Source organism: Protopterus annectens, chromosome 10.part0 (assembly GCF_019279795.1).
Source record: "Protopterus annectens isolate FY-2018-M chromosome 10.part0, PAN1.0, whole genome shotgun sequence".
NCBI classification, from domain to species: Eukaryota; Metazoa; Chordata; order Ceratodontiformes; family Protopteridae; genus Protopterus; species Protopterus annectens.
The window spans coordinates 15,392,660-15,419,708 of record NC_056744.1 but is presented as its reverse complement, the minus strand read 5'-3'; the positions used below and the strand labels follow the sequence as shown (position 1 = coordinate 15,419,708).

General features: G+C 35.3%; 1 protein-coding gene across 1 annotated transcript in view; it reads left to right on the top strand.

The window, feature by feature from the left end:
• MRPL17 (mitochondrial ribosomal protein L17) overlaps positions 1 to 20,480 on the top strand; it is a 32,329-nt gene extending 11,849 nt beyond the window's left edge. Inside the window, exons 2-3 of the mRNA XM_044084947.1 lie at positions 19,185 to 19,253; positions 20,049 to 20,480. Coding sequence (XP_043940882.1) covers positions 19,185 to 19,253; positions 20,049 to 20,315 — 336 coding nt within the window. The 3' untranslated portion in view covers positions 20,316 to 20,480. The remainder of the gene's footprint in view (positions 1 to 19,184; positions 19,254 to 20,048) is intronic.
• The last annotated feature ends 6,569 nt before the right edge of the window (positions 20,481 to 27,049 follow it).

Genomic DNA, 27,049 nt, shown 5'->3' with positions numbered 1-27,049 from the left:
TTGGCATTAAAGACCCATTATTTGAGTATAAAATCTTGAAACATTTCCAGTCCTAAATCCTGTGGAATTGTGTTAAACTGGTTGACCACATCTATTGTGACAAAAGCCAAGGTTGAGCTATATTTTACCTCTCTCAACTTGGATAAAAAACCCCAAGAATCTTGCATAATGTGGGGATATTTTAAAACCAAAGCCTTCACTTTTTGATCAATGTACACAGCCATAGGGTGAGTTATAGACGTTTTAGCGCTGACTATAGGCCTCGTAGGAAGATCAACGAGACACTTATGAATTTTGGGAATTCCAAAAAGGGGAGGGGGGACCACTGGAAATTTTAACTTGTAAAAATTTTAAGTCTCTCTAGAAATTTCCCCCTGATCTAACAATGTCCTGTAAAGAAAACAAATTTTCACATAATCTATGTTAATGTAACTCAGGGAAGTCTGTTCATAAAAATTTTCATCAAAAACGTGAATGAACATTTTTATTTAAATTTACTTTAGACGTAACTATCCCACTCCCCTTGTCAGGTTTAATCACCCTAAGCTGTTTGCTGTTCGTAAGCTCTCAGTAAATTTTGCTCTGCACTGGTTACATTTCATACTTGAGCATTCATATTTTGTAACAAGTTCCTAAAGTTAAATTCACACTTTTTAAAAAAAAAAAAAAAAAAATGATTAAAGGCATAGCCAATACAGGATTAAATGTACTGTTTCTTTGTAAAACATTAACATGTATAGCATCAACACCACTGAATAACAGTTTAAAGTTTAACTTTCTCAAATACAGTTTTAAGTCAATCAATAATGACTCAATATTTGCATGTGCGGTAGGCGCAAAAATTTGACATTTTACATAATAAAGAAGGCAAACATTCATCAAATGAACAGCTGGTAAAGTTGTATACTTTCTCCACTTGGTTGGTTAAAATGTGTGGAAATGTCTCCGCAACAGTACCTGTCACAATTGTGTTGTCTAAAAGTTCTGTCCTTTGGATGAAACAAGTTTCACCTCATGTAACCTCCCCTGGTTCTCCCTTAATTCCAGGGACTCTGATAGCATGTCTGCGGTTGCACACACACACACACCGTTGCTTCCAAAATGGTTCTGGTTCCTTAGTCTCTCTGATGTCCTAGGTGGAGCTGAATCCAAAAGGCCTGATGTTTCTTCGTTATCGTCATTCTGCATGTCTTCTGTTAATGGAGAATCTTCATCCTGAGCTCTGCTCTCATTGCTCCACCTACCCTGCCCTCCCGTTGGTTGGGGGTAGGCCTTCCCTTCCTGATACCCACGTCAATCACGATCAAGTTTTTTGCATTTTCTCTTTTGTATATCCGAAACAACAGTGTCTATTGTACCAAAAATGGGAGAATACTGTAAATTTTGTACAGAAAACGCATCACTTTTGATTTTAATGTCTAAAGCTTCCACTTCTTTCATAAGGTTTTCAATGTTAATCTGATTGTTTCCTTAAAATCTTTCAACAAACAAGGGGTGAAGTTTTTTAATGACTCAATCAGTTCCAGTTGTAACGGAGACCCAGCTAACAGTCCATTGGGGGTACTTCCATAGGCGGAGTCCCTTTGGGACCCTTTCAGAATGTATACACTCTGTTAGAAAAAACATTTTCCACTTGTAACTTCCGACACTCAAACAGCACCTTTTCAAAAGTAGCCATAGTTTCACTAAAGGACCCAGACACATTACTCATATGCTGCAAATGAATGGGAGACTGCAACCAGCTGTTCAAATTGATGTTCTCGGCCCCTTCATTCCGGGAAACCACAGAAGTGGAAGGGAGGGGGGATCCCTTAAACAAGCAGGTGTACGATTGAAATCGGAATGGATTTAAGACCCGGCCACAATACCTGCTGAACGTTCCATAAGTTGCTGCAGTAGTAAAGTAAGTTGTCCTACACTATTGTGGTGGTCCTCCAAACTAGGACCCGAACTGGCTCCACTACCACTCGGGCAATCTGCAGAAGACATGTATCCAAACAAAACTGAGAACCAACGAAGATTGCACAAAGAAAACTGCAAGAAGCACCAAACCAGTAGTGTTGCCAAATGTCTCCTTTTATACACAATAAAAATTGAGCGCTTTTATGAGAGTACAACAAACACTTCCTCAGAATGTTAAAATGCTCCACACATCGAGTTTAAATAGCCCTCCCTTAAAAGTCACATGATTCATACCACACCTAAACCAGAAAATGAATCATATTAACATTGCTCCCTATCGCAATCAAAATAGAAATGCAATAACAATACCATACATAAGCAAAACTATAACATGTATGTGTTTTAAGTGTTAAAACTAAATAAGAAATTCTCTTGAAACATAATATGACACAAGCCTAAGCACACTAGTTATAGTCATTTAAATCTGAGGGTGAAGTGGCGTTCAATTTTAATTGCCAGCGTAATTCTCTACATTCTAACAAATTGTGCCACGGTCACCCCAATAAATTCTAGTGAAAGGTGTCAATGCCAAAATAATTTATTTGCACGGTAAAAATTTCTTTTACAAGATTGCCATCTTTTATTTTTTTAGTCTCTGTTTCACCATGTTGTAATCTGTAATATTGCAATAGCCTAACCATCTGTGCAGCTTACATACTATGCACATAATTCAAAGAGCATGGTCTTTCCCAGTCTTTACTTCCAGCTAGTCTTCCTTTGGCTATTTTTGTAGATCAAATGCATTCACTTAGCTGGTTATTTGAATAGAATCCCTAATGCAGTTAACATCCTCTTATTCAGCCTGACCATAGTCTGTTAATTTTATCCCTGTTTAATCTGGTTTGATTCCTATCCTGTCCCACATCTTTCTACCAACCTGACCTTTTTCTTAATCTTTTCTCAAGATCTTAAATGCTGTAATTTTGATGTTTTCCACCCACTTTATTTTCTGTCGGTATAAAGACAAAAAGTGATTGCCTTATTGCCTAAAGACAATTTAATGCTGAAAAACCAAACCACATCTGCTGCACCACTATCTTCCGTAGAGCTCAACCTTCATTGAAATCTGTCCACCTTCCCTTTTTTTTGTGTGTGAGCTACATTTAATTTCATAGCCAGTAATAACTAGCTTATACTAAATTCCAGTTCACTTTCCAACCCCCAACTCCATTCCAGGATACCCATGAGATATCCTCCTTATATTTAATAGTATCATGTTTGTTTATTCATGCACACTTTGCATACTGTATGGCCTGCCAGTCCATATCATATTCCTGATTTTTGTCCAAGTAGTTAAATCCACCCATCATAATAATGTTATATTTCCAAATGATGAAACTAGTTGTCATTTTTACATTTTGAGATAAAGGTTAGTACAGGTATATAGTAGGCTAACTACCACCAAGGCCTTTATAAGCCCAGCAGTGGAACCCAACCCATTTGCAGAAAAGTTCCACTGCATGTTTAGAAATATAGTAGTAGCAGCGGAGTCCCTTCTGATGCAAGCAAACCTGCTGTCACGCACAACTTCTCCCACCCCTTTCCACTGATGCTGCCAAGCCCCCATCAGTGGAAGCTCACACAACACCATATTCCCTTATTTAACATAGTATTATAATGACCCACAGTCTGCCATCGTGTGTAATGTCCAGTGAAACAGATCATAAACCACTGGTTGCCACAGTCAGCTGCAAGCAGTGGTCAGAGAAGGCTTTAAGAACAACAGAGACCAGACTGAAGACCTGGAAGTTGACTGGAGAGAAAGTACAACAGTTCAAGGAATTACTCTGGGCTCTAGCACCCCAAGAAGAGGAGGAAATAGATGGAGTTGAACAAGAATGGCAGTGCCTCAAAACAGCATGTTAGGACTACAGAACAGATATGTGATGTGGCTAACACAGGTATGGAAATAAGGTACTCAAGGAAAGCTGGTGGTGGAATACAGAAGTCCAGGAAGTGATCAAAAGAAAGGAGGTGTGCAGGAAAAAAATGGGAAATGGAAAACACCAACCAGGCAAGGAAGGAATACTGGTTTTACAAAGCAGCTAAGAAAGGAGTTGCAATAGCAAAGAATAGGACATTGGAGACACTCTACCATCTCCTGGAAAGTGACTCAGGTGGTACAAAGAAACTATATCAGGTTGCAAGACAAAGATAAAGAAGATAGTCAAGACACCCTATATAAGGGATGCCAGCAACAACCTGCTCACCAGTCCACAGGGCATCAAAGGTAGATGGAGTATCTCCAGCAGCTTCTGAATGAAGAAAACCCCACAGAAGCTGTACTGCCCCAGAAACAGCCTAGAAGAAGCAAGAATAGCACTAATGAAAATGAAGCCAGGGAAAGCAGCATAGAATAGACTTCCCATACATGTGAAACAAAGCACCTTGCTGATCCTCTTCAAGCACAACCTTGTTGAGTGGATAGGAAACCACAAATTTATCCCAGGGGTTCCACCTGTTTCCCTCATTGACAGGGATGAGAGGTGCTGACCTGAGGTTTCTTTTCTGGGGATGAACTCTTGGCTAGGCTTGTAAGGTCTCCAGGGCCATTAGCCTGTTAACCTCCTATGAGTGTAATGCAAGCAGACCTGTTATCACACTTAAATTTGTTTAACCCACTGGCATCCGTACCAACAAGCTCCTGTCAGTAGATGTTTGCACAGCACTAGCACCAGATTCCCCAGTTACTGTAATATGGTAATGCAAGCAGACCTGTTATCACACTTAAATTTGTTTAACCCACTGGCATCCGTACCAACAAGCTCAGTAGATGTTTGCACAGCACTAGCACCAGATTCCCCAGTTACTGTAATATGGTAATGACCCTCAGCCTGCCATCATATGTCTTTCAGTTTTTCCTGGTTAGGGGTCGCCACAGTGGAACTCATGGCCGCTGATTATTGGCAGTGGATTTGACAGTGCAGAGTTGCCAGCCCAATGCCTAACCTTCAAAGAAGGCACACCCATTCACGCTTGCACCTACCTGCCTGTCTTTGCATGTCCTCCCCGCAGATGAATGACATTAGACTCCACACAGAAGGAGCTCCAGCCAAGAATCGAATGAGATAAGCTCTTGCTGTGAGATGACAATGCTAACTGCTCAGTGGCATTATTTTGCATATTTTATGGCTCCCTACAGCTGATGATCAGCTGCTTTCAAGGCCTCTCCTCATGCACCATGCCTTCCAAAACAAACTTTGTCTCCTCCAGACTAAATCTGACCTTTTCTCAGAGCGCTGAGGAAACCAAGGCAGCATAATACTGCTGCCAAACAGCATTTCTCCTACATTCCTGCTCCCAGCTTACCAGTAACACTCTAGGATTGGGTCATGTAGTAGTCATTAATGCTGCCCCCTTTTCTCATTTCCACAAGAGTTTCCATCAGCAGGACTGCACCTGTCCACCCCAGGTAACACACATGCCATTTCCTAGTCTCTTTTAGGGAAATCAACAGAGCAAATGAGCATACACACTTCCCCCGTGATGGGACCGCCCATCCTCCTTGCTATTGACATCAGTAACCCAAGCCACTACTTGAACCTGGGTTGCTTAGGCCACGGTAATGAAAATGTTTTGTAAATCAGTCTGAGACAAGATGGTGAAACAGCACAGTAGTGGCAGCAAAAACACAGAAGTTTCAAATACTTTGAGCTGTGTGTCACTTCTGTGCTGTTTAGAGATATCTTGCACACCAGTCACACTTGCCAACACAGGAGCACCTACTAGGAGTGTTTGAACAGCATTCAAGAACATGGAATGGCAATTGTATGCTTGTGCCCACTACCCTGATTCAGTTTAAGAATTGAGATAGATGGCGCTCCCTTATAAGGCATACTGCACACAGTGCTGGTACACATCGGGGCAGTATGCCTGTGAATATCTGGGCCTATCATTTACTTACACAGAATATAAGCTCTTGTGAAGTAGTAAAAAGGATTTCTGTGAATCCCATTTGTCATGCATAATGTGTAAACAGGTGTTTAGAAATCTTTTGAAAGGCAGCTTTCTCTACTCACATTTGTTGGAAATGCTTCTGTAAATCCTAGCTGTCAGTCACATTTATTGTACAGTGGCAAAATTATTCTGCATATTTCCATGACATAAGATGCCCAGTCCAACAAATATACATATGTAATCCATTGCTTATTGTGCAAGTTTCCAAGAAGAAATGTTCTTTGTTCCAAGCAACCCTTGTACATTTCCAATAAAAGTCATACCTTTTCATATGAATTCTCTCCGGTGATGGTAAATCTTTTGAAACTGTAGTATAGTCTTCCTTTGCCACTTGAACCTTCTTGCTTTCCCATTCATCGTCATCATCTGCTAAAACTGTTGTCACCAATTTTAAAAATGTCAACATAATCCACGGGAGCTTTCATTTAAGAAACTTGCATAGGAATTTCTCTTATTCTAGACGTTGTGTCATCTTGCATTTTTAAATGCTATACCACCACTCCAATAAATCTTAAATATTGCATGAAAAGTAAGGCTGTGTTTCATTCTACATCTCTGACATTCTTGAAGGACCTCCAAAAATTGTATTTTTAGCTAAAATGTTGCTTCCAGCTAGTCATGCTCAAAGTAAATTGGTTGACTAGCAACTGCAAACTTGTCTTCACATTTGCCATATTTTCTGCAGTACCCATTTTTTGTAATATGACACTATTGAAATAACTGTAGGATTTCCATATTTCTTGTCAGTTTCAGTCAGTGTCAACTTAGCCAAATTTTTCCATTCCCTTTCTAATTTTCCATGTAGATAGTCCAACATGCCATCTTCTTGTAGTCCATTAAATCTGCACATTCCTATCCTTCCAGCACTTCATTCAATGTTATATTTTTCCTCCAAACCTTGCCCTTCAACTGCTGTCCTTTTTATATTCAACTTGTCAAGCCATTTCATTTACTTTGTCACAAATTTCATGAACTTGCTGCTTAACCAGCATCATGGTAACTTGTTTATCATGCAGGATCTCAGCATCTTCAACCTCTCGGGCATCCAGCCGTATTGCATAATCAACCAAAAGTATTTTCAGATGACATCAATTGTGTTGACTTTTTTTCACATTATGCTGAATTTGCTGCTGCTTATTAACTTCAGTTTGGGGTGCATTTCACAGGCTATCCAAAAAATTGAGATCTGGAGTCACAGTAAAAAACTTTATTTCAACAGTAAACAAGCTTTTGCACAATAACTTGCATTTTTCAATTTGTCTGTGTAAGCTCGTATGTCTCTGTATGTTTCACTGTTAACTATATTGTTAAACTTGTTCTTTAAAGTATTTTTATAGATTTATTTTTAAATCCTTTATTGCTGTTTTGTCTGTCCGCTTGCTTACTTAGTTTACCTGGTTGTTGGGCTCGGTGGCTAGGCCACAAGACCATTTTCGAGGTTTTTAGCTAGTGTCAAAAAAGCACTTGTATTAATTGCTAAGAAATGTGGTTAATTTTTTGGCTTTTTCTTTTATTTTGAGGTAAAAGTTTCAAGCTGCTGGTGAAAGTCTTGAGCTTTATCAGCTATAGTTTGAAGAAGTGGTGTCAGTAGCTGTAATTATTAATTGATTGGACTTCCAAACTGTTTGTACACTGTGCTGTAGGTGTAATAGAGCTGTGTGAAAGCTGGCAACATAAGGCCAGTAAAGGTTATTTTGGATAAAATTCAGTTATGGAGCAGCAGTTGCACAGCCTGATTGCTAACGAGGAAGTCTGAAGAAAATTAATCGGAAAAGGATAAGAAAATTCCTTGGCTGGGAAGAACCTTGCAGCTGTTCAAGTTTCAGCAAAGGTATAGGAGATGGCATCCAATAATTTAGAGAGAAAATAAGTCAGATATACTTAAACATGTTTACAGTGAGTGGAACCCTAAAGGAATATGTAAAATCTCTAGTCACAGAAGGATTGAAACAGTAGAAGACCCTTTGAGTAGCTACTCAGATGAGCTAATTTGAAAGACTTGAATGAACACGATGCATCTCGGGAAGAAACTTGCAGAAAACAGTAAAAATAGACAGGAACACACAGGGAAACTTGAGATTTTGTGCTATACCAGAGTATATTTAGCTTTATTTATTTAATGATATTTTATTTATTTTTCATGAAAATACAGATAAGTAACCAGACTGGTGTTTCAGTAGCAGTGGTTAATTGATAGGCACCTATGCTACAAATCTGGCAATAACAAAGCAGCAAAAAACTTGTGAAATAGTTGCTGCTGAAAAATGTGTTGGAAGGGGAAAGCTTTAAAAGTTTGGGGACACTAGTAAGTGTGGGAAATTATGATTTTGCTGTACACCAGGCAGAAGAGAAGTAAGGTTTTCCTGGCTGTTAAAGGATGTCTTTAGGTAAGTGATAAAGTAGCAAACAGACTGACACTGTACAACTGTATTCACACTAAACAGTATGCATCATTTCCAACCAAACACTGCTTTTAATGTTGTATCAATTCAGCATAACATGGAATTGTTGCTCATCCTTTTAATGTCTCTGCACTAAAGGATGTCTGCAGTAAAGAAAAATGTTCTAAAATAATGCAGACAGTTCTTCATTTATAGTAGTCTTTAGTGTCTGAGGCTATTTTCACCCCACCAGTTTCTTGTAGATCATTAGACATATATTTCTTGTTTCCTTTCTCACTGTCCTCATTTCTGTCAATTATTTCCTTAGAAATGCACGTTAGTCATTACTCAGTAACTCAAAAGTACTACTTATGCTTTTTTATTATTTGTCACAGGATGCCATCCATTATCTTTAAGCCCATAGCCACATGTTGCTAGCTTAAGCAGATATTTTTTAGTGGCTTCATATTTTGAGCGTGATTCTATTGATGAGCTGGACATGTTTATCTTTTAGCTTCCTAGTACATTAGATTCTGGACATAATACTTTTAGCCTTTAGTTTTTCATCCAATGTTTTATACATTTAAACTTGGGGAAAATATATTTTGTATAATTATCAGTAGGCAGTGTTCAAGTTGCTATATCCAGCTTTAAGATTTTTTTCCTGGTGGTTCAAATTTCTAGATGCAAAATAGTCAAAGGAGGAAAAAAGTTTTGCCAACAAGTTGAAAGGGACTTTGCTTTATTGTTCTACACACACACACACACACACACACACACACACACACACACACACACAGTAACAATGCTCATAAGAGAGACTTTGCTAGTGATACATTTTCCTTTGTTCCAAAAAAAAAGTGTTTGAGCAGCCAAAAAACCCAGGAGCTGACTTGAAGAATCGGATGCTGATGTTGGAGGACTGGACAATGAGGAAGAAGACAGCAACAGAGTGGAAATGGTGAATAAGTAGTAGAAATGTAAAACAGAAATCCTGCTAGAGTCTGTTTAGACATTAATTGTGGTTCTGCAAGAAGTGGTGACTAGAAAAGTCTGGAAGTTTGTTGAATTAAACTGGCTGAAGGCCTCTAAAACATAACCTCACTTTGTCAATGTTTAGGACACTGCAGGGAATGAAGAAGCAACTGTAAGCTCTTTGTTCTTTTCAATATTTGTATAAAAACCTTATGTAAATTGCGCTGAAAAGCGGTTTTGTATAGCTAGGTAGACAGAGGTATTTTAAATGTGCGTTTGTGGGGTGTTTTATCAGTGACTTATGTTATATGCTAACGATATATATAAATAAGAAAATTTAGGCTTTACACTGTAACAAGCAAGTTGTGATCTTGTACCACTAGGGACGGTGTCTTGATCATAAAGATAATCATTTCCTTTTTTTTTTTTTTTTTTTTATGTAGAGGTGGATATCTAGACTAATGTCCTTGGTTTTAACAATATATAGGATTTTGTAAGCAAATTCATAACATAATGAAAAGTGTGAAAAGCACATTTTACAAAATTAGATGTTTTTTTTTCCCCTGGCATTTTGTTGTTTTTCCTTTTACCTCCTGTTTTTAGATTGACTGTGACCAAATCGGCACAAGTAAGAGAATGTGAGTCTCTCTTAAAAATGCAGATGGTATTTTCAAGTCTTCTTTTTTTTTTTTTTTTTTCAAAACAGGTTTATTGTTTTAACATATAAGAGAAATATCATAACAATTTTATACAAGTAATTAAAAATAGGTATTATTATAATATTCAACAAAACAACTAAAGTATTTACAAAGACATCCACTACAATCAGATCAATTAATTAAACTAAAATACCATGCTATTGAAATTAAACTTTTTTAACAAATTTTGTAAATTATCCCATACAATAAAATAAGATGTTTTTCTATTTGTTCTAGTCCTAATTGTGTTTATTTCCATATGGTACACTATATTCATAACATTTTTAAATTCATTGAACGAAGGAGGTGTATCTGAAATCCAATTTCTAGTTATTATTTTCCTAGCCACTGCTAGAATAGACCATAACAAGGGAAGCTTAACCTTTTTAACACTTTGAGGTACAGGTGTGTTGAATAATATAAGAGATTTAGAAATAATGAAATTATCTGTAAAAAGAGCCTGCAAAAATTCATTAATTGACTTCCAGTATTCTTTCAATTTTATACAGTCATAAAACATATGAGCCCAGTCAGCATTCATTTCTACATTACATCTCTTACATAGATTCTTTATTATTTATTTTATTCATCATCAAAGGTGTATAAAAAGATCTATGTAAAAATTTCCATGTATAAAGTCTCCAGACAATGGAAGACTTAGTTCTATAAGCAGATTCCAATATATATATTGTTTATCTTGTTGATTTGGTGGGTCCCCATTAATAGAAGTGAAATAATTCCAGTATGAATCTACACTGTAAAAAGTTTCTTGTCTGATAACTTTATGTATGTATGAAAGTTTACCATTATCAGAAACTTTATGTTGTAAATTTAATATCAAGTAATCAATCAGTGTTGGAATAGATTCTTTAACAGTTATAGACATTAAATCTATTTTATTAATGAGATGTTGTCTAAAGGTCTGAACCTCTAACCAGCAAGTTTCTCTTAGATCAAATTCTTGTTTTAAGAAATCTAGATTTTTAACTTTATTATCAGATATCAACTGATACCAGTACTTTAGATCATTATCTATAGCTAAATGAGTTCCTTCAGAAGTAGATGACAAAAGCATACCCTGAGTATACATTATAGGAAATACAATAAAATTCCATTCCCTATACTTAGGGTGCATGAATATAAAGTTACGGTAACTAATAATAATATTTAATGGGTAACAAACCATATGTTTAGGTGTAATAGGTGAAGTACAAAATTCCTTTAGTAACCATAACATGGAGTTATTTACAATCATATTTTTATGTGTTAAGGAGATTTTCATGAAGTGTATACTAATTAGCTCCCAATAATCTTTCCATTTTGTGACATATGACTGATCTATTAATAAAGTAATAACTTTTACAATAGAAGAGATAGTATATAAATTAAATTCTGGAAAAGAAATACCCCCTTGAGACCAGCTATTAGTATGTTTCTTTAATGCAATCCTAGGTCTATTAGGTGCCCATAAGAAATTTAACATTAGTGTGTTCAGTTTCTTGATAATTATTTTTGTAGGTGGAAGTATTATTGATTGTATTAAGTATAAAATCTTGGGGAATATTATCATTTTAATAATTGTAAGTCTCTCCTCCATAGTAAAAACATATTATTCCAGGTATTAAAAAGATTTTGTATATTAAGAAAACAGGTATTATAATTATTATATATAATAGATTTAATATCTTTAGATAGTATTATACCTAAATAAGTTATCTGACCTGAATTGGGTACATATTTAGTAAAATCACTAACGAGAATATTTTTTCATGTATATATAGGTAGTATTTTAGTTTTTTCTTCATTGAATATTAAACCAGAAATACTTTTAAAATTCATCATGTTATCAAATAGAGACTGTATAGAAGAATTAGATCCTGCTGATGTAATTAGAACATCATCTGCAAAAAGTTGAATTTTGGATGTTGTATTTTCATCTATTTCAAAACCCTCTGTCAGTACTGTTTCTGATCAAATTAGCCCAAGAAAGTGGACATCCTTGTTTTGTACCTTTAAGAATCGGTATTTTTTGTGAAACATATGTTCCTACCTTAATATAAGCCAACGTTCCTTTGTATAAATGTTCACTTAGATTTACAAATGCATCCGAGAAGTTTGTGCACTTCATTAAGGTAAACAGATAGTCCCAACCTACTGAATCAAATGCTGAACTTATATCAAGACTAATAAGTGTTAAATCTTTCTTTTTCCTATTTGCAAAATCTATTAATGTTAAAGTTCTTCTTATATTATCAAAAGTATTTCTATTTACAATGAAGCCTGTCTGATCTATATCTATAATGCCGGGAATGATTGTCTTCAATCTATCAGCAAAGATATTCATAAACATTTTATAATCAACATTAAGTAATGAGATGGGCCGATATGAAGAACATCTAGTTGGATCTTTATTAGGTTTTAAAATTGGCGAAATAAATGTATATTGCCAAGATGGGGGGTTATTAACTCAGTTTGGGCCAAAATAAAAACCTTGTGTATTAATGAATATGTATTTTTAGAAAGGATTTCATATATCTCTGGTATAATACCATCATTACCCGGTGCTTTGTTTGATTTAAGCTTATTTATTTGTGTAATAACTTCTGTATATGAAATACTCTTGTCCAATAGTTTAATCTGTTGTTTATTAAGCTTTTTATTCATATTTGTGGTTATAAACTCCTTTATTTTATCTTTAGGTTCCATGTTAATATTATTATGGTTAATTTTGTGAAAGTGATTTCTAAATTCATCTAGTATTTCTGGTATACTAGAAACATTCTTCTTTTTCCTTAGAGAAAAGATTTCTTTGATATGGTTTTGTTTATTCAACCTTTTTGTTTTATTTTTAAGTCTATGTAAGTATTTGGGGCTTATTGAATAAGACAAAAACTTGTATTTCTCTAAAGTTATTTTAACTTTGAGTTAAAATTTCTTTGTATTTCTCATTCAGTTTGTTTTTCTTCAATAACTTTCTTGTCCATAATATTTTCTTTATTATTATGTTTATAAGAGTCTAATTTACTTTGAATATCTAACAATTCCTTATCCCAAGATTTCCTCTTATTATTATACCATCTGATACTTTGTCCATATAGATATGATTTTAAGGCATCCCAAACATAAACAATGGAGACTTCAGGAGTGTTATTTATGTCTAAAAAATGTTTTACTTCTGAAAGTATATATTCTTTATAGTCTTTTAGTTGAGTTAAGTATGCTGGTATCCTTTTGATCTGAACATTGAGTATTTTTTATCATGAATTCAAAAACAATTGAATTATGATCAGATATAGGACATTAAATGATTTTGGAATTAATTAAATCTGTTACCATCTGGTTAGAAATAAAGACCCTATCTATTTTTGAATAAGTTTTGTATCTGTTAGAAAAAAGGTGTATGGTAATGATTTTGAATCTATCTGATTATTAATATCATTCAAATGATAAGAATTAGCAAAATCCTTTAAATGTTTTGCATTAGATGTAATTCTTCTCTTTCCTATAGTGGTAGTATCACTTTCATGTAGTATACAATTAAAGTCACCAGCTAAAATAATATCTCCTATAGAGAATAATATGATCTTATCAAGATGATTGTTTCACTGTATTAATACCAATTCCAGGTATCCAATATACATTAATTAAAGTGTAAGTCTTCCCATTAATTTGTATTGTAACCATACAAAACATTCCTTTGTCATCCTGATAAGACTTAATGGTTTTAGGAATGGGCATACTTTTATTCCATAAAATAGCCACTCCTCTTTTTTTCTGTGTGTGCCCTGAACTAACCAATACTGTATATTTGTTTGTGGCTAGTTTATCAATATCTTTTTTCAAGAGATGGGCTTCTTGTAGGAAGACTAAGTTGGCCTTATGTAAATTAATGTATCTTATTAGGCTTGCCCTTTTACATGGATTATTCAATCCATTAATGTTTAAAGAAATTCCTTTTAAAGATGTCATTTGGCATTTTTAAAACTTAAAAATCTTATGATCAAAATAACAAATAACAAGATAAGTAATGTTACATCTCCTCCTTTAGGTGTACCTTTTAAATATAGCTGTATTTATTGAATCTCTTATGGGATTTCGTATAGGATTCAATTTTGTTTGTAGTGACAATGAATGTACAAAATATAGTGTGGATGTCAAAACTATATACAAATAACAATGAACAAGTAAAAATAATGTAAGGATTAAACCTTGCATCCAGCCTGGAGTTATAAACTCCAACTTAGAGTAGTATTTACCACTCAAGTTAACCCTCTACCCTAAGCAGCAGTACGTCAGCTACCACCTTATCAATTTAATACTAGTTATATTTAACTGAAGTTAACAGTTTTCAATTCAATTATCTAGCAAGACAAGACTAACCATTTGGTAAAACAGCATCATATAAACTAAAATAAACCTTTTTTTTTTTTTTTTTTTTTTAACTGTTCATACTACTATATACATCCATGTAATATAAAACACTTGTATTCAAATAGCATTCAAATAATCTTGATGTTAGAAATCAAGAGGAGAGAAAAATAAGTTCTAACATTCATTTAAATCAAAAACTTTGGCTAATATGATTCAGACATTACATATATTAGGATGCATCTATTTTCTGTCATCTAAATACAGTTAACAGCTTCCAAAAAAAACCTTGAATTGCTTGTATATGAGCATTTACTCAAACTCATTATTGCCATTAGAATAAAATATTGTACTCATAGAAATTGTTATAAATCATACTTCATAGTTAAGCAGATTCTCAGAAACATTTATATACATATCTACACACACACACACACATATATATATATATATATATATATATATATACATACATACACACATACATATATATATATATATATATATATATATATATATACATACACACACACACACACACACATATATATATATATATATATATATATGATCTCACTGAGTTGTATCTTTACTGAGCACCATCTTACATTGCTGTCCCTTCAATAAATCTGTCTGCTTTATACAAAATAATGCACAGCAAACACATTTTAGTAACCAGATTTTACAAACATGCTATACTACTGCTTTAAAATATATCACATGACAATTTCTTCCAGCATAGAGTTATAAAATTATTTATGCTTGTCAATCAGATGAATTAAATGAGTTATAGTAATGTATATGTTTGGGACTTAGGTTTTTAACACATATTATTAATCTGCTATTCCTGTATCTGTGATGTGTCAGTGTGATATCTAGGTCAAAGGTGAGACCAGCTGCTTTCAGCTTCTCTGTGAGAATTCTGAGAGTTGAAGCTTTTGAAGTAGCTCATGGACACTGTGCATGAGACAGCCGACATCCCAGATTGTCTCTCTTAACATTTTGGCTGGAAACGTATTAAAAACTAGTGACAAACATTCATTTAGCAGTGTAAATGCATCTAAACATGACAAAACCTTCACAATGCATTCTACAGGTTATTACAGACTCTATGTAAGTGAAATCAAGCCCAAAATTATTAATAAGTAACAAAACTCAACATTTTTGTCCCAACTCAACTCCTATGCGAATCTTATTATTTACTGTGTCTATATGATCAAAAGTATTTCTATATATTAATAAAGAAAAGAAAAAGAGAGTAGAAAGTAAAAGGGTGTAAGGCAGAAATAAAAAAAAAATGTAAGAGAAAGCTATAAGAAGTATATACAATAGAATATTACTTACTGTTTATATTAATGGAGTTAAAAATAAAACATATTATTTACTATTATTTAGTTCTAATTATTATTAGTTAAAGCATGACAGATTATTTACAAACAAGCATAAGCAGTGTAATCAAGAAAGTATAATTAGGAATAGCATTTGAAGAACATATAAACTTTTAAAGGAAAAAAAATGTATCAAATTACTGACCTTATTTTTCCTCTTCAGAAAGAGAAACAAGTTAAATCACAGCTTGCCATTAAATCTCCAGATATTTTGACTAGTTATGAAATGAAACATTTCTTTGCACACAGAGAATAACTTTGATTAAATCTTTTTCAAAATATTTGTTGCTTCTTGGAAATGCAGGAACTATATTTAAAAAGATTAATAATAAAATAAAATGATGAGAGAAAAAAAAACATAGTACAAATCATTTGTTTTTTAGTCTCTTCTTCTTCTCTGAAGTCTTCCACGAAGTTTCAGTTGCCAGTCTCTTTAACGAAGGACTAGCCCATTCCATTTCTTCTATTTTTTCCAAAATCTTATTTTTTTGATAAACAGTAAAGCAGAGTCTAAGTCATCGAAAATTTTAGGACCATCGGGAAGGAAGATTTTAAGCTTGGCAGGAAACAGAAGGTATGTTTTAAACTGTGATTTTTTAAGCTCCCTTATTAGTGGCAGAAAAACTTTTCTTTTAGCTAATACCATGGAAGAATAGTCATTGTCAAAACGCACAGTTGTTTCATTAATCTTAACAGGAGCTTTAGCCCAAGCAGATTTAAGAACCATCTCTTTATCAAAAGATGATAGAAATCCAACTAACTGATCTAGGATAGTTTTTGTTAGAGTTAGTATTAGCTATAGATCTATGTGCTCTTTCGATACCAAAAGAGAATGCTTCTGGTAAATCTAAAGTTTTAGGGAGCCATGTTGTTAAAAAAGAAGTAATATTGTTACCTTCAATATTTTCTGGCAGTCCAAAAATCCTAATGTTATTGCGCCTAGATCTATTTTCCAGGTCATCCAGCTTTGTTTGTAAATGTGTATTTTGTTTCAGCAGAAACTCAATGTTGATTTCCTCCTCTTGTATTCTATTTTCCATGTCATTCACAGCTTCTTCTATGCCTGTCATCTGGCTCTTCTGTTGTTGCAGGTCCATATGTAACAAGTCTATTTGTTTTGTAGTTTTCTCTATGAAAGTGTCTATTTTAGTATCCATTTTATCCATCTTAGCAGTAAGTTGCTGGACTATAATTATCAGAGACTGAAGTTCTTTCTTGATGCTGGAGTCTTGAGAATTTGTCTTACTGGAACTCATTTCAGACTGATAAACTGACAGGAAAATTTCCAAAGTAATTTCTAACAGGAATATTATTAAGATTTCCTTTCTTTTTTAGATATAGTTCAAGAACTATATAAAACAAACATATTTAGAAAGAAAATTCAAAAATTAATTTTTTAAGTAATTAATTCCTGTCAATGTAATGAAATTGGTGGAGCTGAAGAAGTCTGCTGCTATCCTGTGTTCATCCTTGGCCACACCCCCCCGTATTTTCAAGTCTTCTGACTAGCCAGTGCAGACATGCCAACCACTTCTTGTGGTAATCACAGGCATGCGCAAGCATGACACCTACTGTGGTAAGCATCAGGGACCGATTATCAACTTTGTTGTTACTGGTCATGATAGTACTTAAGCTTGTAGGAAAGTGTGTTGGGAGTGTCCTGAAAGAAAATGTATTGGCAACTTCATTTTGTGCTGTAAAACTGAGTACTTCTGAAATTTTTAGCAGATTTACTTGGACATTCTTGGGAAATAATTTGTGAATGTTGAGCACTAAAATTAGTCAGTATATCTACTAAACTTTACAAGTAATTTTTTAAATATTTTTTAATTAAATCAGTTTAAGCAATGATGCAGGTACATTCATTAATACAAAAATAAACCAGCAATAATGGCATTTTATAATATTTATACAGTGTAATATGCCTTTTTAATAATCATTCACTCCAACATTACTTATTACCTTTCCATAAACCTTTTTGTCAGAAAGGCAGAGTAAGATTTTTTTTCTTGGCTGTATTTACAATTACAGAAACCGTTCAGAAGATGTATTGACAAATACAGGGACAGACTTACAAAGGCCTTTGATAAATGATTTTGGAGGGGAATTTGTGGATTGCGTAGGTGTAATATGTCAGTTTGATCACTTGCAGTATTTGCTGGTAGTACTTCTGGACAGTAAAGAGGAGTTAGTTCTATGGTATGTAACTAAGGGGAAGAACCTGCACAAAGAAAATTAAAGGTTTACAGTGAGGTAGTCAGCCATCATATTTAAAGTGTATGATCTGCATATCATCAGCTCTTTTTTTTTTTTTTTCCCTGCTGTGCATGTTTGGTACCCTTCCTGAAAAAAAGTTTGCCTATCCTCAAAATAGAGGATGTGAATTATCACCATTCATGATGTCCATTGCATGCTGTGGACTGCCCTTGTAGTTTCGCCCTTTAGATATGCAATAATTGTTGTGTTGCTGTTGCAGTCTGCTTAGCTGACAAGAATGTAGTTGCATTTATAAGTTATTTTAGCATATGAACAGATGTACCTCCTAAACTGATTAACTGATCCTTTGTACTAACGTTTTATATTTAAAACACTTGACGATAGTAGTAGTAGTAGTACAGGTAAAACAAAGTACTAAGTACAAAAGAACTAACATCAAGAATACATACAAAGAAGACCCACTTTGCATATTTCCCCTATTTCTGGGGAAAATACAGTTTGGGTATAATCCCAGTAATTTTCTTACTTCAGCAACTGCCCTCCGTTTTATTTTTTAATGAGGCGTTTCAATGTATTAGAATCTGACTAACTCGAATAGTATTTCAAACGCACAATAGATGCATGTCCATTGCTGTCCTCCACACTTCTTCCATGTTTTCTTCATAAATGTGGGAGAAATCGAGATGTCTTGGCAAACATGTGAGCACATTCAGAGTCAGCATAGAGGGCACCTCAGCAAAGGACTTGACCTGGGAACCATATGCTCTGAGGCAGCAAATATTCCCTGTTGCACCATTATGCTGGCACTCTCACTTTGACATAATAAACTGCCTGCATTCTTTGAATCTCCAATGCAAACATGAAGTATATTTAATAGGGTTGGCATCTTGCCTGCTGGAACTGTTTAGTTTTTGAAATGGTGTGTTCCTTTTTGCTGATTCAGTTTCTACTGGAGAAAGATTTAAATTAACAGTTATCTTTTGAAGACTGCTAATGCTTTATTATCCGTATTCTTTAGATGCAAGCAGAGAAGTGTTTACAGCTTTCTTAACATTACCAGTGTTATTTCAGTATGGACTACTTTGTTTTACTACATTGACTTATTCCCTGCTGCTGTTATCTGTTTATCCTTAACTGAATTGTTTTAGTAAACACAAGTAAAACAAAAGTAATTTGTGGCAGTTGCTTTTTATTGCAATGAAATACTCTCCTTGACATTTTGGGATTCTTTGTTTTAGCTGATAGATTATGCCAAATGTGGTGACACTGATGAAAAAGCAATGAAGATGGCAAATTTCTGGCTTACGGTAAGATTAATTAAATAAAAATATTATGCTGAATTTGAATTGCCTTGGTAGAAGTGTTATAAACATGAACTGTACATCGTGAATTTCTGTACCATACTGAATTGGTGTGCTTGTCATGTGATTACATCTATTTGCATATCCTATTGGGCTAGTACTATGGCAGAAGAAGCCAGCTAAATACAACCATGCATGTACTTTTGACTTTATTTACAAATATTGTAAGAACATTAGTATGGTTATATCCATAGAAGATTTAAGTATGTTGTACCTTCTGTCAGTAAGTGCAAAACTATGTCTAGGAGCCCAGGTACCATTATTTATTTTACTCCCATACTAAAGTATATAGCATTTGCAAGTGCAGTGGAGCAACCATCCCATAACAATGAAGTGCTCTAGATGGATGATAAACTATTGACGAGGTTAGAACACAGTTTATTGAACAGTAGTTCCTTTGGAAAGTAAGAATCCTACTCGTTTATCACAGTCTTTAGCAGCATTAGACTGAAGGCTTAATGTATTCATTTCAATAATTTTTATTATATTTTTACTTAAAACCCTACATAATATTTTTCTTTTTACATCTTAATTTCAGTTTTCTTATTGATAATGGACATTTTGACACTTCCTTTCCACACAAATGCCCTATATCCGCTTCTAAATGCATGCTCCCCTAAGCCCACATCATTATCTATGTATGCAGGTTGACAAAGACGGCTGTTTTATAAAAGACTTGATTGTTGGCTTGTAGGCTGCTTGCTTGCTTATTTATTTATTTATTTATTTATTTTTAAACAGGAGAAAGATCTGATACACAAACTGTTTAAAGTATTGGCTCCTCGGTTTCAACCCTATGATGGAGAATATACTAGATTTTTTCACATCCCTAACCGAGAGAACTTGGACAGAGCCAAAATGGCAGTTATTGAGTACAAAGGAAATCCCTTTCCACCACTCATTACCCGTCAACGAGATAACGACAAAACATTGCTCAATCAGCTCTTGAAAGGATTAAGAGAAGATACAGCAAAGCAAAAGATGGGAGGCCACGTTGAGTCACAGTAACTGTTAATCCATCAGAGAAAGAAGGAAGTGCTAAGTAAATAACAGTGGCACTGATGTTTGGGAACAAATTGTATTGCTTCACATATGTTTATCATGAATACTCTGCACTGACATGGATTATGCATTTGTGCACCTTTAAAAATATATATTTTTGATAAAGTTTAAGCTTTGTGTTTTGTATTGTGGGTTTTAAACTAACAGAATACAGTTTCACATTTTTAATCGTATGCTGTTGAGATGCTATGTGTTTTCCAGTTCGAGTTTCAGGAGCAAGCACATCTTTTCTTTCCAAATGTTTGTTCATTCTGCCCAAATTATCCTTCATTTGTTGACGGAAGTGTGTGTGTATGCATACACATACGCACCCACTTTTGTTTTATATGTAGCATATACATGTATATAAATACCATCAAATGATGACCTGAGTTACTCAAATCTTTTTGTTTTACAAATGAAAGTAATTGTTTTTAGCTTGGTCCTGCTGTTATGTAGCAGTCAGCCACACCTAGCTGTGCTACCATACAGTCAGAATCTGTGTAATGTAGCAACTGAACTCTACATGGCTGTAACTGCTTTGAGGTGGTGCCAAGAGCAACTGATGTAACTTACAAACACATGTGCTACAAAAGTGAAGCTAGGGTTGGGTGAAGGGGGCAGCCATTCCAGGCACAAGGTGTTAAGGGGCTGCAGTAGTCAAAAGCCTTAGAGTTGAAGGGAGCTAGCTTGGGGATTGGCACTGGGTGCTAGATAAGGCAGGTATAGCTCTACCATGCTGGCAGCACTTGCTAGTGCACCTGCAAAAGCCTCTGGATGTATAGGTGTTGTCTTCCCCTAAGAAATGTATCTCTTCAGCTAGGGACCCCCCCCCCACTCTGGTGACTGAAGCAAGCATACACAAATGCAGAGAAATCCCTCAGCTTAGGCTGCTGTAACCTGCCTTGTCATATGTTAGTAATGCAGCCATGATGTTCTAGACACAAATGCTTAAAGAATATGAAAGTATAGAACTAAGAGTGAGGTATGTGATATTTGTACATACATGTTTAAACAATGAAGAACACTCTATTTCAGAGTTGGTTAAGACATAACCAAAACTCGGCACATAGTAGATAAACTTTGCATTTGTGAAGAATGTGTGACACAGTAGCTGTTATAAAATGCAGGTAGTTTGTGACAACTGTGTGTGCCTGCTTCACTGTTAATTGGATTGAGAGCTTTTAGATACAGTTGTACACTAGTATTGAGTGTCTACTAGTAAGCTGGCTTACATCATTTATTTATTTATTTTATTTATATATATATATATATATATATATATATATATATATATATAAAATCGCCATCAACTTCTGTATGTGGGTAGTTTCTGGGGAATAGTTTCTTGTACATTTTGCACAGTAGGCCTGTCTCACAGCATTCTTTTGGCTGCAGACCTCTGTGAGGTTTGTAAACATATAAGTAAACCATTTCAAGAAACAGATTTTTTTTTTTGGTCCTTTAGAAACTTTTTTATTATTATTGTGTTTGTAAGGGCATACCTCTCTGTCTGTTTTTTCCTGTAAAATACTGAATTTCATTCTAATATATATATGGGTACCACAAAATTTGGGGAACTTTTTAAAACATGGCTTACACTTGTTTTCCCTAACATCAGCTGTGTTCACAGCTCCAGCATCAGACATATAATTAGAACTGTGACCTTATCGCAAATGTGAGAAGAGGGTTGTCTGCATGGGGATAGTAGGACGTTCTTCCTTAGCTTCGCAAGCTCTAATTTACCCAGTTACTGAAGTTTTCAGTTCATGCGATACTCAGCCTTAGGATGTGGTGGTCTTTTAAGTGTGCTGCTTCAGTGTGATTCTTCAGTGTGAAAATTAACACTAAAAAGAAATGTGGAATTTACTCTGACTCTGTGCATGAATATGTTAGAGCTCTTCATGGAACTAGTCAGTTAAGTGTATGAAAGCTTACTAGATAGATAATGGGGAATTCCATCTCTCTTTGTCTGTCTCTCACTTTAATGATATTGTATGAAATGCAACTGTATTTAATATGGAAACTAAAAATTACATATGCAGAAATAGACAGCTGGATATGATGCATTTGTCAAGAATAAAGTGCAACAGCACAAGGTGGGCTGTAGGCAAATAAAGGCATTTGTTTTTTATACTAAATGTTTATGTATGAATAATGAAGTAGATTGTGTTTACTTCTGGCATACTTCATTTTTAGTTTTATGAGGGTATTTTTCCAGTATGTTCAGTAAAGATGAATCTGTAACACATTGTACAGTATAGCAAACATTTTCCAATACTGTGCTTGTTTCAACATCCATTATTTATGGAGCTGATTTTTGTATGTTATATTACTAATGTGATTCAATTTAATATATTTATGATACTTTAGAAGTTAGTTGACTTATCATGGCAAGAGGTTTTGCTGCTGTCATCAGAAAGAAAACCATGTGTAGACTCCCAGAAATGTTCCATAACTAGTACTGCCTTTGAAACTGATCAACAAAAAGATGAAGCAGCCCTCACCAACTATACCACTACTATTCGAATGGGTAATATTCCTCCCTATCCTGAAAAATGTGCTGCTTGTGGTACTGTGTGGGATGTGTTACATCCTCATGGTAAATAGATGAACTATTTGGAGACTATTTTCTGACTTGATTATGAAATCAATGCCTAAAATGTAAAATAAATTGAACAAATGCAGGAACAATATTTCAAAACTTGTTATAATGAACTTAAACTATGAATTGAAAGTTAGTTATTTCTGCCTTGCTTGTAAAGAAATTGCAGTTGAAGTCAGAGATGTGGCGCATAGTATTAATTTAGCAAATTATGAGTTTTGAGTGGGAGAAACTAAAATGACAAAGGAGGAAGATGTTGGTGTGAAAAGTAGAAGTGGGGTAAAGTTTAGACTTTGTTGAAATAACTCACGAAGAAAGTGATGAGGCCCTGCTTGATGCCAGAGAGACAACCAGTAAGCCTATTATTGCGTGTGTTTTAGGTGCATGTAATATTCTTCCTCCGTTTACCTCCTCCCTACACCCTTTTTCCACATGTTCTATTTCTTCTGGAATGTCTTTGTAGATTTCCACTTCACAATGCTGATAGTCACTTTCACAACATTCTCCATGAAGAAGTATTTGTGGAGATCTAAGAAATAGTTTTGTCACTGCAAACTATTGTCTGTTGCCTTTCTACTCTCTCTCCTTCCCATTGTGGTTTAAAGGATCAAATCTTCATGTGGTTTTGTGCACCATCACCCCCCCCTCCCAAAAAAAACTCTCTTCTTGAATCTAGTGAGAAGAGCTCCATTTCCTTTAGCTTGTGATCATACAAGTTCTTTTTCTTCTCATGGATTTTTCTGATGGCTTTCACAGACTTCTTTCAGCAGCTGGATGTCCGTTGCAGTGTATGACCACCAGAGCTGTACTTGAATTCAGGATTTGCCCTAATCAAGACCTCAAACATCACATCTTTGCTTCTTGTTTTCTATCCCCATTGGAATACAGACTTTGTTGTTGCTCCTGCAATCACTTCACTCCTGGTGGTCCAGTCTGTATGTGATCAGTATGACTAGACTCTTTCCTTCCTTCCCTCCCTCCCATTATCAGTTCCACCAGGTTCATTGTGGCCCAAGTGCAGGACTTTGAATTTGTCTGCAGTGAAGCTTAGTTGCCACGTTTCTGCCTACTTGGTTAGCCTTTCCAAGTCTGTTCTTCAGTTTTCCATTGCTGTACTGCCTTTTTGTTATCCTTGAAGTTGGTCCTGTTCTCTCTTGGAATTAAAGAGAACTGATTCGCCTGATAGATTAATATTTACTTTCCTTGTTCCCAGTGTCCTTCCTGTCAGCACAACCCTGTTTGTTTCATTAATCCACCACTACAAGTCTTCACTTTGATCTTATACCCAACCCCTTTAGATTTTCTTAGTAGGCTCCCATGTGGAGCCTGGTGGTTGTAATAATAACTGTTTTATTTATTTGGACTCCATGTCTACTGGTAATTACTTGTCCGTCATCTGTAATCATGTTAAGAAACTGGATGAGATTTGGATGAAAGCTCCTTTCTTGTCTCATTCCCAATTTGGTTGATGTCCTGAACATTGTTGTGCTCAAAGAATGTAACTACCCTTTCCCTCCAGATTGTCTGCATGATTTTCCCCTACTGCTGCTGTTCAGTAGTAAGCCTGTAGTTCCTAGGATTTTTTGCCTCCTACACCCAGTACAAAAGTAACACATTTGCTGTCTTCCATTCCTCAGGCATTTTCAAAATACCTAAAATGTTGGTTATCTAGCAGAAGACTTTCCAGCACACTATCCAGGTAGCCCATCTTCCCCTGCATTTCTCTCTGCACCAACTCTCTCTCTATTCTGATATCTGTTCACTGCTTTCTCCCATCTTAGTTACCCTTCTGTCAACATGACATAATCCACTTACAGTCCTTTGTGAAGAATAAAATGAAGTTCTCATTCAGTACCTCAAGTTTTTTTATGTGATCTCTCTCCCATCTTTGCTCAGTTTGACAAGGTGTATCATTATATTCATCTAATGTGATGTCATTAAAAATGCTTTATTTCATCTTCCTGTTCCTGTCTACCATCTCTGTTTTTGTTGGTGTCTTCGCTGTCCATACTACTGCTGTTCCCCTTCTTGTATTGCTTCTCACTGCCTACTTTCCAGGTCATGTAGGATCTATCTTTTGAGTTGATTACTAGCATTGCAGTCATGCATACACACTGGCCTTTCATTTTTCTTTTACATGTTTGTGAAATCCTTGTTTATAGTACAGAGTTTAGGTGAACCTTACTCCTTTTCTCATTCATCTAGCTTGTTTACCTTGAATTTCTAGATTTTCTACTCATCTTTGACATCTGTAACTCAGCATAATCCACTTTTCTAGCATCCTGCTCCATTGTCATGCTTTTAGTTTTCTTAACCTTTGCCCCACTCTAAGCATACAGTAGAGTGATAACTAATGGTACCTTCACTTGGACATCCATGGCTGCTCTTGTTTAGTTAAATTCACATACAGAATACCATCCATTCTAGTACAGTCCTGCAGAAGTTAACCAAGCTACTCTTGGACCATTAGCATGATTAAAATGATGCCCTTCCCTGTAGTAGAGCTTAGAATCTGCTAGTCTGGCTTGTCAGAGACTGCTGTTAATGACTACAACACTTTTTAGTCTCGCTTTTGGTCTGTCATCCCTTCCTGAATTTTGTCTGGGGCTGTTGACAAACTTTACCAATCATAAGCTTGCACTGTTGAGACATTTAACTCTGGTTCTGACCCTTGGAGTCATTTGTCTCCTGTGTGGATCAGTGTTAATCTGTTTCCTGCCCTCACATCTGATGTCCTTTGTGTAGATTAGTATCTATCTACATCCTTTCCTTCTGTAATTATTGAATAACCTAGAACCAGGTACCACACATTTTTGTCACTTGCCCATGTTTCTATGAGACCAGTAACATCCACCCCACCTTCCTATGTGGAGCTTTTTTGCATGAGCAGGTAAGATGGCACAGTAATTTGACTAGAAAGGTGTTACATTAGGTTATTATGCCTGTTGAGACAGAGACAGTATATGGATCTCATATTGATGGAACTAATGAAAGTGATGTTTTGGAATAGTTCCCTTTCCATTTTGGAATGCAGTGAGGATCCGAAGCAGAGAATATTGTTTCTTATGGAGTTCAATGAGATTTATCCATGGTGATAGAAGCAGGTGTTTCTGGTTGGGTAGTGAATCCTCATATACTGAATTTGTCTTTCTGTGCCACTGTCTAATATCAACTGGAGTGTGGTCTGGCTGTTCAGCAAGTTGGATCATTCTTCGTTATTAGAAACTGAAGGCTGCAAACCTGCAAGAAATATAAAAGCAAGTAGCCCTAAATTTTCAGATTATTAAATGAGCTGATACATGTGATACATGTGAAGTATCTGTTTCTGCAATGTAAAAGGTTAATTGTCCTTTAAGAAACAGTGAAATACCCGAGTCTGCTTGTGGAAAGACTGCTGTTAAAATGAGTGCCGTGTGTATGTTGTCTTCTACATATTTAAGGACAGCATGCATTTCAGGACAAAAAAAAAATTGCTTTGCAGAGGACTTCTGTTTGGCAGTGCACATAACTAATTATAGAACTCTGGGCAAGGAAAACCCTAATCTAATTTGGCATTTAGAAAAAAAATGTGAGACTTATACAAGCCCATCGTCACTGTACTAGGTTTTTAATCACACAAGGTATGTGGTTGATTTATTTTTTTTTCTAGTTGTCTGAGATTGGTTCTAGAAAATTAAACATTTTTTATTATATCTGATTAGATGTCAGCAAAAGCTGCACTTCAGAAGCACACCAGACAATACATAAATTTGAAATGCATACACTAGAATAATTTATAGCATGCACAAGGATGTTGGCTCCCCCCCCCTTTTTTTTCTATGTAGATAAAGCATTGTAACCTAGTAGCGAGGACATGTAGTTTTCTAACCTTAAGGAAGAAGGAAAAACGAATTGTACAGGAACAATTACCTGTAATATTGGTATATAAATTATTAAAGTAGATCTTTGTCAAACACTTTGTGAAGCACCCCCCCCCCTTTACTAATGACTACTAACCTTAAACCTGCACCTTCTCCGGGATTCATAAAGCTCGGCGCAAGGACTGTTTTAGCCTTGTGCTGAGCGCCATCATTACAGGTGGTGCAGCAGCGCTGTA